The sequence below is a fragment of the Drosophila ficusphila genome, unplaced genomic scaffold (genome assembly GCF_018152265.1).
Source record: "Drosophila ficusphila isolate 14025-0441.05 unplaced genomic scaffold, ASM1815226v1 contig_197, whole genome shotgun sequence".
NCBI classification, from domain to species: domain Eukaryota; kingdom Metazoa; phylum Arthropoda; class Insecta; order Diptera; family Drosophilidae; genus Drosophila; species Drosophila ficusphila.
The window spans coordinates 7,524,151-7,540,194 of record NW_025064091.1 but is presented as its reverse complement, the minus strand read 5'-3'; the positions used below and the strand labels follow the sequence as shown (position 1 = coordinate 7,540,194).

Genomic DNA, 16,044 nt, shown 5'->3' with positions numbered 1-16,044 from the left:
GACTCTGACCGTGGTGGAAAGCTTCGCTACATAACAGTAATGACTAGAACCGGAACTGCAGGTGCCAACTAAATACAATTTTCTGAACCTCAAATCCATTTTTGTTTAGATCAAAGCTTTGAAATAAAAAACGTTTTTTATTGTACAACTCGACCGTCATTTTTATTTGTAGTTTTATGGTAAATCATTAAATTTAATACAGAAATAAGCAAAAAAAAAAAAATAGAGGGCAATCAATCATTATTCATGATACGCATAAATAAGTACAGTTAATAAATTAAACAGTAGCGTATAATTGAACTAAACTAACTGTGAGCAGCGGGCGAGACTAAATTTTAGTAGGGTGTTTATATTTAAGTGGTACATAAAGGGGTTTTATTTCGAGAGTACACTGCAAGAAGTCGGTCAGCGCTTCTTTCACTGTAATTTGGAAATAAATGCAATATTAATTTAAATATAACGATTCAACTGTTCTCCTTCTCGCGTCGTTTTTTTGTTTTCATTTTTAGTATTTACACAAAAAGTTTACATTCAAGAATTACATAGATTAATCAATAATTTTTTTCCTTTTTTATAATTTCTTTTGCATTTTTCAACACATTTTGGCGTTGTAACATTATCTCCAACCGGCAAACTTTGAGTTTGGCCATCAATTTCCACAAAAAAATGGGTTTCGCATAAGGCAAAAGCCACTTATTCTCGAGAGAATAGATTAAAAAAAATTAGAGTAGCACCTAATAAGTGTGGATCTTCTCGGTATTTATTTCCTGGCCTCCGCTGCTGCCCAAAAATTAGGGGGCGTGGCAGTATAGGGCAGCTCTTGGCTCTGCATTATCCCCTTTCTCGATTCAGAACATACAACTTCGATATTTCTATATCGGCTATCACTCACATTCGCTCATTCACTTGCGCATTCATTCAGTCGGTATTTCAGTCATTCACTACCTTAGCCTAGGTTCCTTCTCTTTCTTTAGTAAAGATTAATATAGCACTTGTTTAACTTTCCTCGAAATTTTTGCAATGAACAAAAACACAAAAGTCTAAAAAATAAAAAATTGCAAAATAATATGTGTGTTAAAGTTAAAAAAAATCGTTACGCATTAGAAAGTTCTTCATGTCGTGACTAGGCAAGATTAAATGTGTGGTTTTCTAACAATGTTCTCCATTTAGTTTTTTAGAGTTTTTGTTTTTTTCTTTAAGCAGCTGGTTAATCCCTTTAAAGTGATGCATTCAGAGGGGATTATCCACATCCACTGGCACCTTCCGTCGACATCGCGTGTTTTAAACTCGACTAAGCGCTCGATTTTAGTACATCTTAGAACCGTTTCGTTGTTTTTAGTACGTTCTGGTTTAGTGCGATGTTAGAAGTATTTCGTGGTTTTGTTAATTCTCTTGCTAATTCTCGCTGCGTTTTTTAAACTGGAGGACATCGTGGCGATTCTACAGGTGCTCGTCGCCGTGGTAACCGTTCCTCAGTGGCTGGCGCTCCTGCGAGTGATCCGTCGGCCGGTTGCGGTTGAAGAAGCCGCACTGTAAGCGAAGAAAGGATTGTACATTTTAGATCACAAAATGTATACATGTTATCTTCACATCTAATCATATCTGTTAACCCCAGATAGAAAGGGATAACCCAATTGGAAACGGATAACTCACCTTGTAGAGCAGCCAGACGAGCAGCAGGAAGATGAGCGCTCCGGCGCAGGCGGCCAGAACGACCACCCACAGTGGGACGACGTCGGGCACCTGGTGCGGTTCCGGTTCCGCCTTGTAGAAGATCTCGTGCGACTTGACGATCGCGTCCTTGGGCGCACCGATGAAGGGCAGCAGCGTGACATTGGCCACCGCCAGCGTGGACACGTTGAGTGGGACGTTCGAGGCCAACTTCTCCATCGTCTTGGCCACCATGCGTGCCCGGATGGCCACGAAGGCGGCGTCGCCGTCCTCGGTGCCCAGGTTCTTCACCACACACCGAATGCTCTTGCACTTGGCGGACTTGCACGGCGAATTCAGATCGATCTGCTGCGGCTCCTCCTGGTCGTCGTCGGATCTGCGAAGGCGTCGCTGCGAGGACGAACTGGAACTGGAGCTGCTGCTCCAACTGCCCGGCATCGCCTGCTGGCGGTTGAGCTCGTCGTAGACGTCCTCGTTCTCCCTGCCGTAGTAGGGTTTGCTGCCCGAGGAGTAGGTCACGTGGTAGCCACCGGGTGCTCCGCCGTACTGCGTCTGTCCCTGGTAGGACTGACCCTGCAGGTAGCCGGGATTCTGGGCCTGGAACTGAGCCTGGTTCTGTCCCTGGTAGTGGCCCTGATTCGACGTATGGAACTGACCCTGGCTCTGGCCTGCACTCTGGCTCTGGCCGGGATTGAGGTACTGCGTCCGACTCCTGTCGCCAACCACCTGTCCACCGTTCAGCGTGCCCAGGTCCAGAGTGCCAGCACGGAAGTTGCCGGTGCCTCCGCCAAACTGCGACTTGTCGTTGAAGTTAACCGCCGATCCCGATCCGGATCCGGATCCACCAGCGCCGGCCAGAAGGATCTGCTGGTGCTGCTGGGTCGGCAGCGAGTAGACGTTGCTGTAGCTGCTGCTGGTGTGCTGCACGGGTCCGGCCATCTGGATGTGGCCCGCGGTGCTGTGGCCGCGCAGCTGTGCGGATGGAGAACCCGATCCCGCTCCCAATCCCGAACCCGAGCCCGCTCCCGAGGAGGAGCTGATCGTGGAGAAGGTGGAGTAGCTGGATTGGTTGACTCGTGGCTCCTGAACCGCCTGGCTGGCGCGATCGTGGTGGACGAAGGAGGCGTCGCCGAGACCCTCCATCACAGCCTCGTTCTCCAGCTCCTCGACTTGTTTGGGAGTAAGGGAGACCCGCTGGCCAGAGGAACCACCGCCGTCGTGGGCGATTTCCACGTGCTCACTGGCCGCACTGGAAGTGCTGGCACCCGAGGAGCTCACTGAATGTCCGCCCGCGACGAGGGCAGAGTTGGAAATGGCACCCTGGGCCTGCAGATGCGACACCCGCTGCAGCTTCTCGTCGAGGAGGAGATTATACTCGTTGACGCCCACCTCGTCGCACTGGATCTTGCCACCGGTCTCCGGCTGGTTGAGCAGGTACATCAGCGGATCGCCGACGATCGTTTCGTACGGCAGATGGATGTACACCTCCGCCTCCTCGATGATCGAGGGTCGGTTGTTCCGGATCTCGTAGATGTGCACCAGCTCCGGTCCGATCTCGTCCTCCTTGGTGGCATTGGACAGCTCCTTGTAGTCGTCGGCCTTGTACAGCTGGTAATCGGGCAGCGAGGTGCCCTTAATGTCCAGATCGGTGTCCACCCAAATGCCCACGCTCTGGCGGATCTTGTTGTCGAAGTCGGAACCGGGCTTCTCCAGGTTCGTCGAGTTGGCCTCCCAGTAGAAGTCGTAGCTGGACGAGCTGCCGTACTTCTCCTCCGGCACCAAGCTGATCTTGAAGTGGGCCTGGAAAGGGCAAGTAAAGATGTGGATTAGTTCGTCAATGAGCTGGGGTTTCAATAGGTACGTATACTTGATAGTAGGTTACAAATAGTATTGTTCCCAATTTCCTCCTAATAGGATCTTTAAGTATTTGCATCTCGGAACACTTACAATCTTTCCCGACTCCAGTGGATTGCCGATGTCGCACTTGAGCGTGTGGTTGTTCTCCGGAGTGGGCGGCGAGCAGGTGATGGGCGTGTCCTTCTTCTCGCCCAGCTGCTGCAGCTTCCTGAACTGAAGATCCGGCGGGGTGACCATGTAGAAGGCCGCCTCGAAGGCATCCTCGTTGTTGTTCGAAATGGTGACCTCGATGACCAGGGGTTCCGGTGACCCAAACAGATACTTATCCACAGTGCTACAAAGAGGACATAAACCATTAGTTGGGAAATCCAGAGGAGATTCTATAAAGTGATGGACTCACTTGACTATCAGCTTGAGATCTGGTTCGCAGATGTTGTCGGGACCGCAGTTCTTCTGAATATTGATGGCGTCCCGCAGGACGATCTCCCGGTTCTGATCGATCACCGGTTCGAGGATGCTCCTCCTGCGACGAACCATCGGATCCAAGGGGCGACTGCTGCGCAGGTTGTAGCGCGCCTCCACCTCCAGGGGCGTGAGCTTATCCTGCACCTTGTCGAGCAGGTAGACCGTCTCGTTCATGCAGTACTTCTGGCCATAGTTCAACCGGATCGTCTGATTGCGAATGTTCTTGCCCTCGTTCCTCAGGAAGAACATGCGCGGATTGGGCAGCTTCTTGGCGTCGAGCAGCCAGGAGACGTCAAAGTCCAGTTGCTCGGGCAGGTAGCGACCCGTGTAGCTCCAGCAGGTGGAGAGCAGCATGCAGGGCACCCTCTTGTGGTCGCTCGTCAGCTGGCAACTGCGGTCATCCAGGCTGATCAGCTTCGAGTTGCTGGCGAAGCTCGTCTCCGCATTCACGGCGGCCACCGGGCGGGACTTGAAGATGAACACCTGGTCGGAGCTGTAGGCACCCACGGCCAAGTCCGGATAGGTGTTCCCGTCCATGTCGAGGCCACCGGACAGGGCGAATCCGAAGGTGCGCGGATAGGGAGCTCCCTCCACCAGCTGCTCCGACTTGATGATCTGCGAGGGCTTCGCCAGCGGACCGAACGGCGATCCGTGGTAGATGTACACCACGCCCCTGCCCTCGGGTCCGTCGTAGGGAGCGCCCACTGCAAAGTCCCCATAGCCATCGCCATTCACATCGCCCAGCGTGGTGAGCGCCAGGCCGAATCTTCCCTTGCTCTGGAACCCGTCGCGTATGTGCTCCGTCGTCCAGTGCTTCTCCTCGACGGGACCGCCCTGCAGCAGGATGTACACCCGGCCCACGTCGTACTTGCCCTCGACGTTGTCGGGATCCGTGTACATGGGCGCACCAATGATCAGATCATCGAGGCCATCGCCATCCACGTCGCTGGTGGCCAGCGAATAGCCAAAGTACTCGCCGATCTGGCGACCCGTGATATTGAAGATGTTCGCCATGTTCCAGCGATTCACGACGATCCTGCCGACGAGATTGCCACCGCGTGGCATTCCAATGGCCACGTCCTCGCTGCGATCGCCATCGAAGTCGCCGGTGATCATCGAGTAGCCCAAGTAGGAGTCATCGTTCGCCGAGGCGCTCTCCGTGGTGGAGAACACCTGGTTCTCCGGCTTGGTCACGTCGTGGGAACTGGTCTGACCTGCGGATCAGGGAAAGAACTTTGGTTACACTCGGTCACCCATGATTCGTTACGCAACTCCTCTATTTCACAGGTGTTTTAGGTGAGTTTTTCTTTTTTCTTTTTTTTTTTTTTTGTGCTTCAGTTGCGGTCAGAATAACAACAGAATAACAATGTATGGATATGAATTTGGTTTGGTACAATAAGTACTTCAGTAATGTATGCTTTTATTTAAATGAATTAAAATTGTAATAAAATAGCAAATTCTATTCTCCTGACCGCAACTGTTTGGCGCTTTATGGCTATGGGCATGCTGGGCAATAACAAACAACGATATCAACAATGATGGGCACTTGGTAAGATGGCACATGGAATTTTAAACTACTCCCAGCCAAGGAAGCCAAAACAACAATTACCACAAGATACTACTAACATACGAGTACGCTACGATTTGGATGATTACGTGTATGTGATTACGGGGGGCACTACTACTGACAAACATGCGGGGAATACGTGCTGAGATTATGGTTAGTTTGCATTCCATTTACTACAGTCAACACCCGAACTAAGCTACAGGTCGGCAACTGGTCAACGTCAACCATGCTCTTAAAACTAGAAATTATGCGGATCAAGGGGCCAGACAAAGGGCATCAGTCAGGCAGGAAGAGATATACACTAATATATATTCCATTTTCTATCGAGTGTCTTATAAATAATTGTTTAATTTGTATATTCTTATGGTTTTACTGCTGATTCACTACAATTCAACGAACCATTATCTTTTACATCGAATACAAGAAAATCGAAATGAAGGATCTATAAATTTGAAGACATAAAAGTTTTGCAGGTTGGTTAGTAAGAGAATATTTTCAGATTTTGAGATAGGAGTACAAATAGTTTTAAAGTTTTTTTTTTTCACTCTTTCAAATCAGACGAAAGGACTAACGGAAGATTTCAAATCTCTAAAGATTTTGCGACCACCCCAAGAACTAGGAGTATTAACTTCCACATAATATTTTACGAATCCCGGAATCTCTTCTGCTTTATGAATTTTAAAAACCATAAGATAAATCTCTGCCGTTTCGTGACTCCTTTGTCTAAGCCACCTCTTTAAAAATGAAAGAGAAATCAAAGCGACGGATTAACCCTTTTTAGTAGGTAACTTCTTTATAATTTCTCTTCCATCGAATGCTCCCAAAAAAAAATATAGAGTAGCGGTTAGGACAACACCCATTTAAGCTAACTTGGTCAAAGCGGGATGTACGTATTTTTTTAACCCTCTGAAACCACAGATGTTAATTGGCAAAGCTTCCTAGCGACTTCTATTAGAGCCCATCGAACAAATCTATAAAGTTTGCTTTGTCCTCGATGGTTTACCAAAGGGTTTCGGTTTCCTTATATCGATGGATGATGTTGGATAGAGTCTTCATGAGGTTTGGTAGTATGCTTTGATTATCAGACACCGTTAATGGGACTCTCGATGGAGTTTGTGTACATGTGGGTGGGTTTATGGGTTAAGGTACTTTTCTTTTGAGCGGGTTAATGTTCGTAGGTACAGTTTCGGTTGAGTTTTGAGGCAGTGGGTGAGAAGCGTATTTGCTGTTTGTATTTTGTTTTATTTGCGTTGGTTTTTTTTTTTTTTATTATTATTACCTCCAGTGCCGAAGGGCTGATAAAAAGGCGGCTTAAATCGAAACTTGGCATCGGGCGGTATTGAGTAGGTTTGTCCTTTTTATGGTTTTTGTGTTCGGTATATCAGGATTTGTTTTTTTTTTTTTTTTTATTATTTAATAGCAACAAAAGTTGTAGGGATAAATGTTGTTTGGGATTCGGATTCGGGTGATCGAGTGGTGCGGTACGGTTCGGTTTTTTGGTTTTGGAAAATCGGTACAGAATGCATTTCACATTTTCATTTCATGTTCGGTACAAAATCGCATGCATTTTGCCCCGACACACAGGATATTTTGTTTGAGTGTAGAGTGAGACAGAGGTGGAGGAAGGAGCAAAAAATATAAAGAGAAAGAGAGAACATAATTTTGATTAATCAGATCAGGAAGAACATGACGGTACAGGTACAGTTACAGATACAGTTAAAGATACAATTACAGTTACAGTTACAGTTACAGTTTACAGTTACAGTTAACGTTACAGTTTTCAGTAGAAAATCGTGTACAGTAAATGCAACTAACTTCGATTGGGTTAAATGTACATTAAAATACGATTAACAATAGATACGAATTACGAATTACGGTTAAGTTGCTGACTCCTGCTGTCGAGTTGTGGATGATGACGGAGTTAACAGAAGGAATTATTCTCAGTGTACCAATCAGTTGGGCACAATTTTACCATATATATTGTTATAATATATAGTGTTAGCGTCTGGCAGCGACAACGGTGCGACGTTAGGCCAATTGGGGTTAAACGATTTGGTAGACAACAACTCGACAACACAATATATACGCCACTTAGGCAAATCGACTTTATCGATAAGTGTGCATTTAAAAATTGTACCTAATCGGTAAAAGAATAACAAAATATATCGCAATGTGTCAACATCTTTTGAAAGGATTTTTGAATGCACATTTATCATTTCTAAGAAAAATGTTATATAGGCCAAGGCAATTTTACAATTAAAATTGATTTAATTGTACCACTATAAAGAGAATTAAAACCTTAACTAAAATTTAAAGTGGAATTGCCTTGACCTATAAACAATTAATTTTATAATCTACCATAGATACTTTATGCGACATGCACACTAGATACATCTCACTACAACTTAGTTTACGGCTAAGACTAGCATTCCATCTTCTACAGATGATATCTTCAATATAAATCCCGCTTATAACTACAGATTGAGTGTTAGATACTGGAAACCAAAAGGTTTCTAACTAAAGAGAAGATCGGATCAGGTATTACGGTACAAACATATATGATAACTAGACCCAAATTATGTGGACAATATCCATTTAAATACTTTTCTTATTCAAAATACTTAGGTTAAGGACTCTCACTGGAGAAAAATTAAACACACGATGGGACAAAGTAAAGTAAACTAGGGGAAACTATGTTAATGCAGTCACTTTGGTTTTGTACATTGGAAGGCAATCAAAATTCAATATTTTCGGGGGCTTTTAGCTGGGAAAAGGACGAGGACAAGTGCTAAATGGCAACGGGGATAACGAAATTCAAATTTCAAACCAGACTACGTGTGTGTGTGTGTGTTTGTGTGCTTGGAAGATCATTTGGGGTCTAAGGATAGTACTTAAAGTTCTAGCTCTATGACTAAATACACTGGATAAATGTCGGTCCGTCTCATTGAGACACGAGATACTGGAAAGAACTTCAACTAGCAACTTCAACTTCAAATTCAACTTTAAAATACATACAGTAAGAGTAACTCGTAACTCGTCTCAAGAGACAAAAGGCATTGAGGTACGGATAAATAATAAATAAGAAGTAGAACAACGGTACACGGTACATGTGGGAAAAACGTGCACTTACCTTGCCAGTACCAACTGCCAGGTGCGCCGATGAACAAACGCGAGCCATTCTACAAAGAGGCGAAGAAAAAATAAAAAAAAGAGCGGAGAAAAGAGGTTACAAATATAATAGTCAAATCGAATGCTGCGGATGCAATTGTGAATGCAAATGCTATGCCACGACCGCAACGAGGTGCCAACTAAACGTGCCCACGTCTGTCCATTTGTCCGTCCGCCCCTTTGTCCGTTTGTCCGTCCGTCTTCCCCGACCCATTCCATGCATATAATAACTCAATGAAGCCCAAAAAAAATATATAAATAAAACGGAGCTTTGTGGAGATCAAGAGATCTAGTTTAGGTTTTTTCTAGGCGAATTGGAAATTCCCTCGGATTGATAGGAAACATGGAATTGAATTGCAAAACAAAATTTTTTTAATATTATAAAATGGTTCTAAAGAATAAAATATAGTTTAAACAGTCTCAAAAATCAAAACAAATTATCCCAACTTGAAAAGACTTTAACAGTTACCATGACTGTATATTCATAGGCCTAATTCGATAGGGTATACCCACTGAATGCTTACCTTGTTGATCGCTGCACTGAATCCAGCCTGACACGAGCCTTGCCGATGATAACCCCAGTTGCCTGTGAAGAGATGGAAATGTGTTGCATAAGTGAGTGATTGGGCTTAACAAAAAAAAAAAAGGGAAGTCGGGGTATTGTCAGTCACACAGTTGACCAAGCAACCATTTAGGCATTGTGCGAACGCATCATAAATGTTTGCAGGACATTGGAAAAGGGAACGGCGTGTGGGACAATAAATTGCAAATAATTACCGATGCAATGCAATAAATTGCGCTGCTATTTGTCAGTCGGTCGACGAGAGAGTTGGACGAGCGTTGGAGCAACATAAAAGGATTAGAGCGCGCCTTTGGGGCAAGATCTTTGGCTGCCACAGCGATGGACATTGAAATGAAAACACACAGCACAACAAAAGCAGCCCCAACTGCCAAGCGGCAAACAAAAAGATCAAGACGAGGCCCAAAGTGGAGACGGCATCCGCACACACACACACATACACACACTTACACTCACAGTCACAGCCACACATCCTTTTGTTGGCCCCGCCTTTTGTTTGTTTGTTTGTTTGTCCGGCAAAGTGTCTGGCGAATGTTGCCTTGCTACCAAATACGAAATCACGTAACATCAGCAAAAAAGATCAAAAATAATAGTGGAAAGACGAAGCCTAGGTACTCTTTTAAAGGGTTTATTTTAATAAATACCGCAAAAAAATACCAAATTGTTGTTGCATAAGTTTCGTGGCGCCCTCGGAAGGTCATTGATTTCAGTAAACTATTATTAGCGCCCTCTGGTGGACTTAATCCCAAGTATTACCCTTTTATGTGGGGTTTACCTTTTCCAGTTGGACAGATCAATGGTATCCTTTACTTACGAAAAGAGTATTGCTTGCGACGACAACAACTTTATGTCGCATGTGCGGATAAAAGCCAGGCCTCCCGGAAAAAAGGGGGCGACAGGCAGTAAAGGGGGAGACTTGGGGCAAAAACAACTGAGAAATCAACAGGCAGATCGTGCGTTTGATCAAATTAAACGATAACAATTTGTCTCGAAGTGTTTCAATTTGAGCCCAGCGACAGCGGCGACGGCAGCAACATGTTGCTTGTGGCACCGGCAATCGCATAAGTCAACTTTTTTCCGAAACGCACACAGGTCCTCGTCGAATACGTACTGCGTACGTGAGCATACCCATGGCATTGTCTTCGCAGTTGTAGTAATTCCCATAATAAAATCGCCCCGTCTTGAATTACAATTAGTTTTTAGCAAGGGCACGTCGAGAACTCCTCTCCACTTCGCTCCGCATTTAAACTTGGCTTGCTCACTCGACGATTGTTCAGTGCTCCTCTTGATTCCGCTTTGATTTAGCCCTTTTCCTTCTCGTTGAGTTTTTTTTTTTCTCTTTTTTTTGGTTTGTCTCTGTTTCGTTTAACTATTTAGTTTGGCATTTTGTGCGTTAAGTTGGTATTTATTGCTTTCAGTGATGTCGGAATGCTCCAAGGCGACTGTCAGGATGAGTTGTTGTTGCTGTAGCTGTTGCTGTTGCTGCCGATGTTGCAGCTAATCATTTCACAACAACATCATGGGGCAGCAATAATAACGCAACAACAAGACCACTGGGAATCAAGCTGGCCATTTGGTGTGTGTTTGGAATCTATAAATCGCCCTTGACTGGGAATTGAGCAATCGTTTAACAATATTTTAAATATTTTTTATCAGCTCTAACAAACAAGTTTCGGTCCATTGTGATAAGAGCTGGCATTCTTCAAAAATGCGATCATAAAAAACGTGTTTGATTAGCAATTGCAAACTATTCCCATTAGAGAATCTCATTACAAGTTAACGATCCAAATCGGTTTCAAAATTTTCTAGAGTGAGTCAGTTTGTTATTGACTACTTCAATTGACTCAAAGCACTGACCGTATTTGATGTGAATTGCAACAGTTTTCCTTAGCCATTTTCCCCGAAGCAAAAGCGAAGAGCAAACAGGCCATAAAGCAAAGGCAAAGGCAATTCTTCCGCATGATAAACTAGTTCAAGAGTCACAACCCCGACTAATGGCCATATGCCAGCCGCCATATAGGAACACTCATACGTAAACACACGTCTGCACATCGGATATAGCTCCTTAAAAATCAGAAAGATATATGTACGCCGAATGCCGAATGCTGAATGCTGAACTGAACGCTTTGCATCTGCGAGGCGATGCTAAAAATAATCACACCTCATCGAAACTTTGCGGAGGAGGAGGACGCGAATGCCACATGTGTGCTCGCACATACATATATGCCCATTTTATATAGACCTAGATATAGTCGGTATAAACCGATGACTAACCAAACAAATTTGGCAGGCTGTCCCAAAAGGCAAAAAAAAAAAAAAGAAAATAAAAAGAAACAAGAGCAACAAAACAAAATAGAATATAAAAGAAGGGAAAGTAATGTGAGGTGAGGTGAAAGCAAGGCAGAAAAACAAATGCATCAGAACGAGGGAAATAAAACTTTGAGCATCAAATTAAATATTTTTAGATATACAAACATCGCACTACAAACTACAGAAAATGGATATGTTTTTCCAAGTTTCCTTCGCTTCGTATTTGTCGGCTGTCAAGTCGCATAAATCTTTCACCGGATCCAAGTTGGGTGGGGATTTTCGGGGTTGCAAAGGTTTACGATTTGATCTGTCATTGGTTTATGTTTCCAAATGACGTCGAATTAGTCACTTAGGGCTAAACTGTGTTGGAAATATGGGCAGGAATCGAAATCAACTAAGTGGATTCTTCACCTAAGAACAGCTGCAGCCTGAATTTTCTTACAGATGTTGCATTTCTCTTAAGATGGGATCATAAACTTTATAGTCACAACAAGGGCTTTTCAATGGAGTTTTTAAATTAATTTGGGGTGTGAAGTTATTACTGCATGTATGCTAGAACTTTCTACAGATATTTTAGTAGCTTTAAAAGCTAGCATACAAATCCATGCAATGCCACAGATTTCACACTGAATCGCAGCCAGCTCTTGGCACTTTTCACTTTCCCCACGTTGCCGTTATCCGATACTGGTCGAGCATTAAGAAAATAAGTAAAACCAACTTAAAGCCAACGAAAAAAACAGCGAAGGAACAAAAGCCGAAGGAATGCTCAGCGACTGTCTGACAGACAGTTTAAATTTCGCTTTTCAAGGGATTCCCTGCCACTCGAATTACAGAACCGAACCGAATCACACCGAATCGGAGGTCGAATTAGGTGTCCAGTGTCCGGTGTGGGTTAGTCCCACACATGGGATCGATCGGAGGGGGGACACCACTGATAGACAGATGGATACTCACTTGTTCGGCAGGGGGAGACCTCGCGGAACTCCTCGAAGTCGTGCGAGGAGAAGCAGGTGCCCACGGGATCGATGCGGAACGCCCTCGTCGGCGTCATCGTGTGGAAAACGTACCGCGGAGCACAGGCCTGCAACGGAAAATAGATATTAATATTATAAAAATAATATTATATAGAATATAATTAAGAAATATCAAGTTGATAGTAAAACTATATCAATGCTATTCAACTCCAAATACAATTGAATGCTTTACGGCATTGAATGTTTCCCTGCAACGGGAAATGGAAAATAGATATTATAATTATGAAATAATATTATATAGAATTTAATTAAGACAATTAAAGTTGATAGTAAAACTATATCATTGCTAATCCCCTCCAAATGCAATTCAAAGTTTAATATAATATAAAGTGTATTGTATTTGTCTTTTGAATGTAACTATTTTGACCATTATTATTATGTAGAGTATAATAGTGCAACTATAGTGCAAATATTTAATTTTTTATGATTCTTTTTCCTGCAATGTGGGTAGAGGAGACAGGGGCAGGCATGGAAATTATTTGGTGAAGATGTGAGACAATGGCAGGCCAACGGCAACGGCAAAGGCATGAAGCGGCGGCCCTCCTAAAATGGCCAAAGCGAATTAACCGACCCCTTTCCCCCCACGCACAGTGGGCTTAAGGTGATCTCAAATACTATATGATATGATATAATCCAGAGAAAAAAGCCTATCCAAAAGCAAAGACGAAACAAAGCTATAAAAATACCAGGCAGCTTTTCAATAAAAACATGAATGTAAATGTATACATTTGATGGAAACATTTTTAGGCAATGAATCTATGGGATGGTAGATAATTCCATCTATCTGATGGACAATAAGACACTGTGCGTGGGGAGTGAGTTAACCCCGTCGCAGTGAGCAGTGGATCGCTTCGCATCCCAGCCGATCTGTGTGTTTATATAGTTTTATAATGTATAAATGGCTGGCAGTTGGACATAAAACACGCACGAGACTCGAGGTCTCAGCCATCTCTGTCGCAGTTGCTGGCCAAATATGGTCAGCGGTTGGAGCTTTGTGGCATGGGGCACGAAGCCAGTGGAGGAAGAGGAAGAGCGAGAGGCAGAGGCAGAGGCAGTGGAAGACTGAAGGCAGGCAGGGACATCAACATCAGCGTCAAGATCTTAGGCCGGGCCATTGTCTCCGCACTGCAATTACTTTTACAAATTTATACATATTGTGCCATTTATGGCAACCAGTGGCTCTCTGTATCTGTCGCTCCGCCGAACCACCGATATCCACAGCTCCACCACCACCACCACCACACCACCCTCATTTCCCCTTTTGTGGCAACTCTGACATAAACTCAAAATGACGCGCTATCGCCAAAAATGCATGCTGATCGGATATCGGATGGGAGCGGATGGAGAGGCCGAGCCATTCAAATGCCCCATTGAATCAAAAGTCTATGGGCCAGGCCATATTATGCAAGCGGCCAGCACAAAAATCACAGTCCAGCTAAGACTACACTGGCAGAAAAACACACAAGGAACAGAAATCTTATTTGAATGAATCAAAAAGTAACAAAAAGTGTTATGAAATGCGTTAAAATATGTAGTCTTCTACTGCTCACCAAAACTTTTATAATTCTCAAGTACTTTTTTGGTATTTAATAAAGATTAGAATGGTAGTACAATTAGTTCCAGTTTTGATGTACTTAAGTCAACTCTTTTTCCGCAGTGCATCCGCAAGAAATGGGGATATAACAAAAAACGAGAACCTGAGACTTTAGCCAGACAATCGAGTTGCCGCTGGGCACTCGGGGGAGCGTTGAACAATTCAATTGAAATTCCCAACAATTGCCCTCGTGGACCATTGTCCATGCCATGATCAATAAGTTAATAGCAATTTCCTATTAAAAACTTTATTATCAGTTGGCCGCCAGAGAGATTCCTTTGCGGCCTTTGAGGCACACAGTTTGTGCAGTTCGCGGTAAAATAGTTAGATATGCAAATGAGGAGCGGTCGGTGGAGAATGGATCCCGAAAACAGGTCCCATCTCGCTCCCCATCTTGAGCATTGAAATCAGAAATGATGTTTATGAGTATGGGTTTTGACCAAGAGTGGCGGATGATATATGCCGATTCGCTACCATTTCGAGATGCTTTTCAGTCATTTTTAGCCTTATGCAGTTTTAGCAGGGAAACTTTATATTTAAAATTATTTTAGCTACTCAAACCACAAGTTATTGCTAGTATAACAATTCAAAATCGGAGTCTTGTAACAAAAGTTATGGACTTGGAAATGAAAGGGGGTTGAGTCATAAAAATTGCAAAACATCGGTCAAAAAATTATTTTAAAACATCCAGTGCCACACTGGATTCCGATCTTCAATTAATAGAGTTATGGACTTTGGAAATCAAATAAGATATTCTTTTTTAATAAACCCCAGCAACGTATGACTTCAACGATTGTAAAAATCTTATAAAATTGGGTCGGCCTTAATTGCCGTGAATTTGGGCCAAGGATCAGATGCTGGGGACCCAAAAAGTAAAAAAAAAAATCGGCATGAGATCACTTTTTGACTTTTCTCCGGCTGTGGCCCCAATCAACAACTTGTCGCCGAGTGGGCGGGGTGGTCATCGCCACCGCCCACAATGGCCATGATCGGCAATCAACGGCCCAAAGCAACAACAACAACAGCAGCAACAACAACAACAACAGCAACAGCAAGGTGACATCACAGTGAACTCACTGCATCGCCCGTCTCTTTCCCGCAGCTAAGCTATATGGCTATATAGCATACTCTTTGGGAGCTTCCCTCGTTTGGGGGCATGTGCCGCATGTCGTGCGGTCTCGTTTCGCTACGTTTTTATTTCCCATACCCAGTACTCCAAAAAATAAGTGGGTATATACTATATACTCATTGATCTAAAGCACAAATAACAGTTAAAAAATAAAACTTATGATATGATTTTGATTTGAGATTTAAGTTAGTTATAGCAATGTATAGATATATTCTCAAATTAAGGGTATAAAACCCAGCACAAACAACAGTTAAAAAATCACACTTCTGATATAGTAATATAGTTATAGCAATGGGTAGATATATTCTTAAGTGAAGAATATGGAACCCAGTTATTTTATGGTATCCCCCAGTCGTTTGAAGTTCTCAATCGCCTTGCGAGATGTTGGTTCGTTTGCAGCATTTCGATTGCGACATGATCATCGACACGATCGGTGGAATTGCCAGCGCTATTGAACTTAAATATGGCTGGGGCACTCGCACACCGATTTATGTTTGTATATAGCAGGGGGATCGGAGTATATCGAGGATGGTTGGAGGTTGGCCCATGGGCCTAGCCATTTGGCCATTTGGCATCTGCATCTGGTTCGCAGCCCCTCAGATATTCTTTTTCAATTCGCAATGGTATCGTCTGCATGTCGACCATGTCAAACGTGTTGACTTTTGACTT

At 43.9% G+C, this 16,044-nt stretch overlaps 1 protein-coding gene across 3 annotated transcripts in view; it reads right to left on the bottom strand.

Annotated features, from left to right (window-relative positions):
- Positions 1-223: 223 nt before the first annotated feature.
- LOC108098014 (integrin alpha-PS2) overlaps positions 224-16,044 on the bottom strand; it is a 32,278-nt gene continuing 16,457 nt past the window's right edge. For 2 of the 3 annotated variants that reach the window (XM_017200659.2, XM_017200660.2), the window contains exons 5-12: positions 12,573-12,699; positions 9,253-9,314; positions 8,691-8,739; positions 6,840-6,914; positions 3,929-5,207; positions 3,619-3,862; positions 1,654-3,471; positions 224-1,530 (exon numbers count right to left, since the gene is read on the bottom strand). In XM_017200659.2, the coding sequence (XP_017056148.1) occupies positions 1,441-1,530; positions 1,654-3,471; positions 3,619-3,862; positions 3,929-5,207; positions 6,840-6,914; positions 8,691-8,739; positions 9,253-9,314; positions 12,573-12,699 (3,744 nt within the window). In that variant the 3' untranslated portion in view covers positions 224-1,440. The remainder of the gene's footprint in view (positions 1,531-1,653; positions 3,472-3,618; positions 3,863-3,928; positions 5,208-6,839; positions 6,915-8,690; positions 8,740-9,252; positions 9,315-12,572; positions 12,700-16,044) is intronic. The other variant, XM_017200661.2, reaches the window with a different exon arrangement.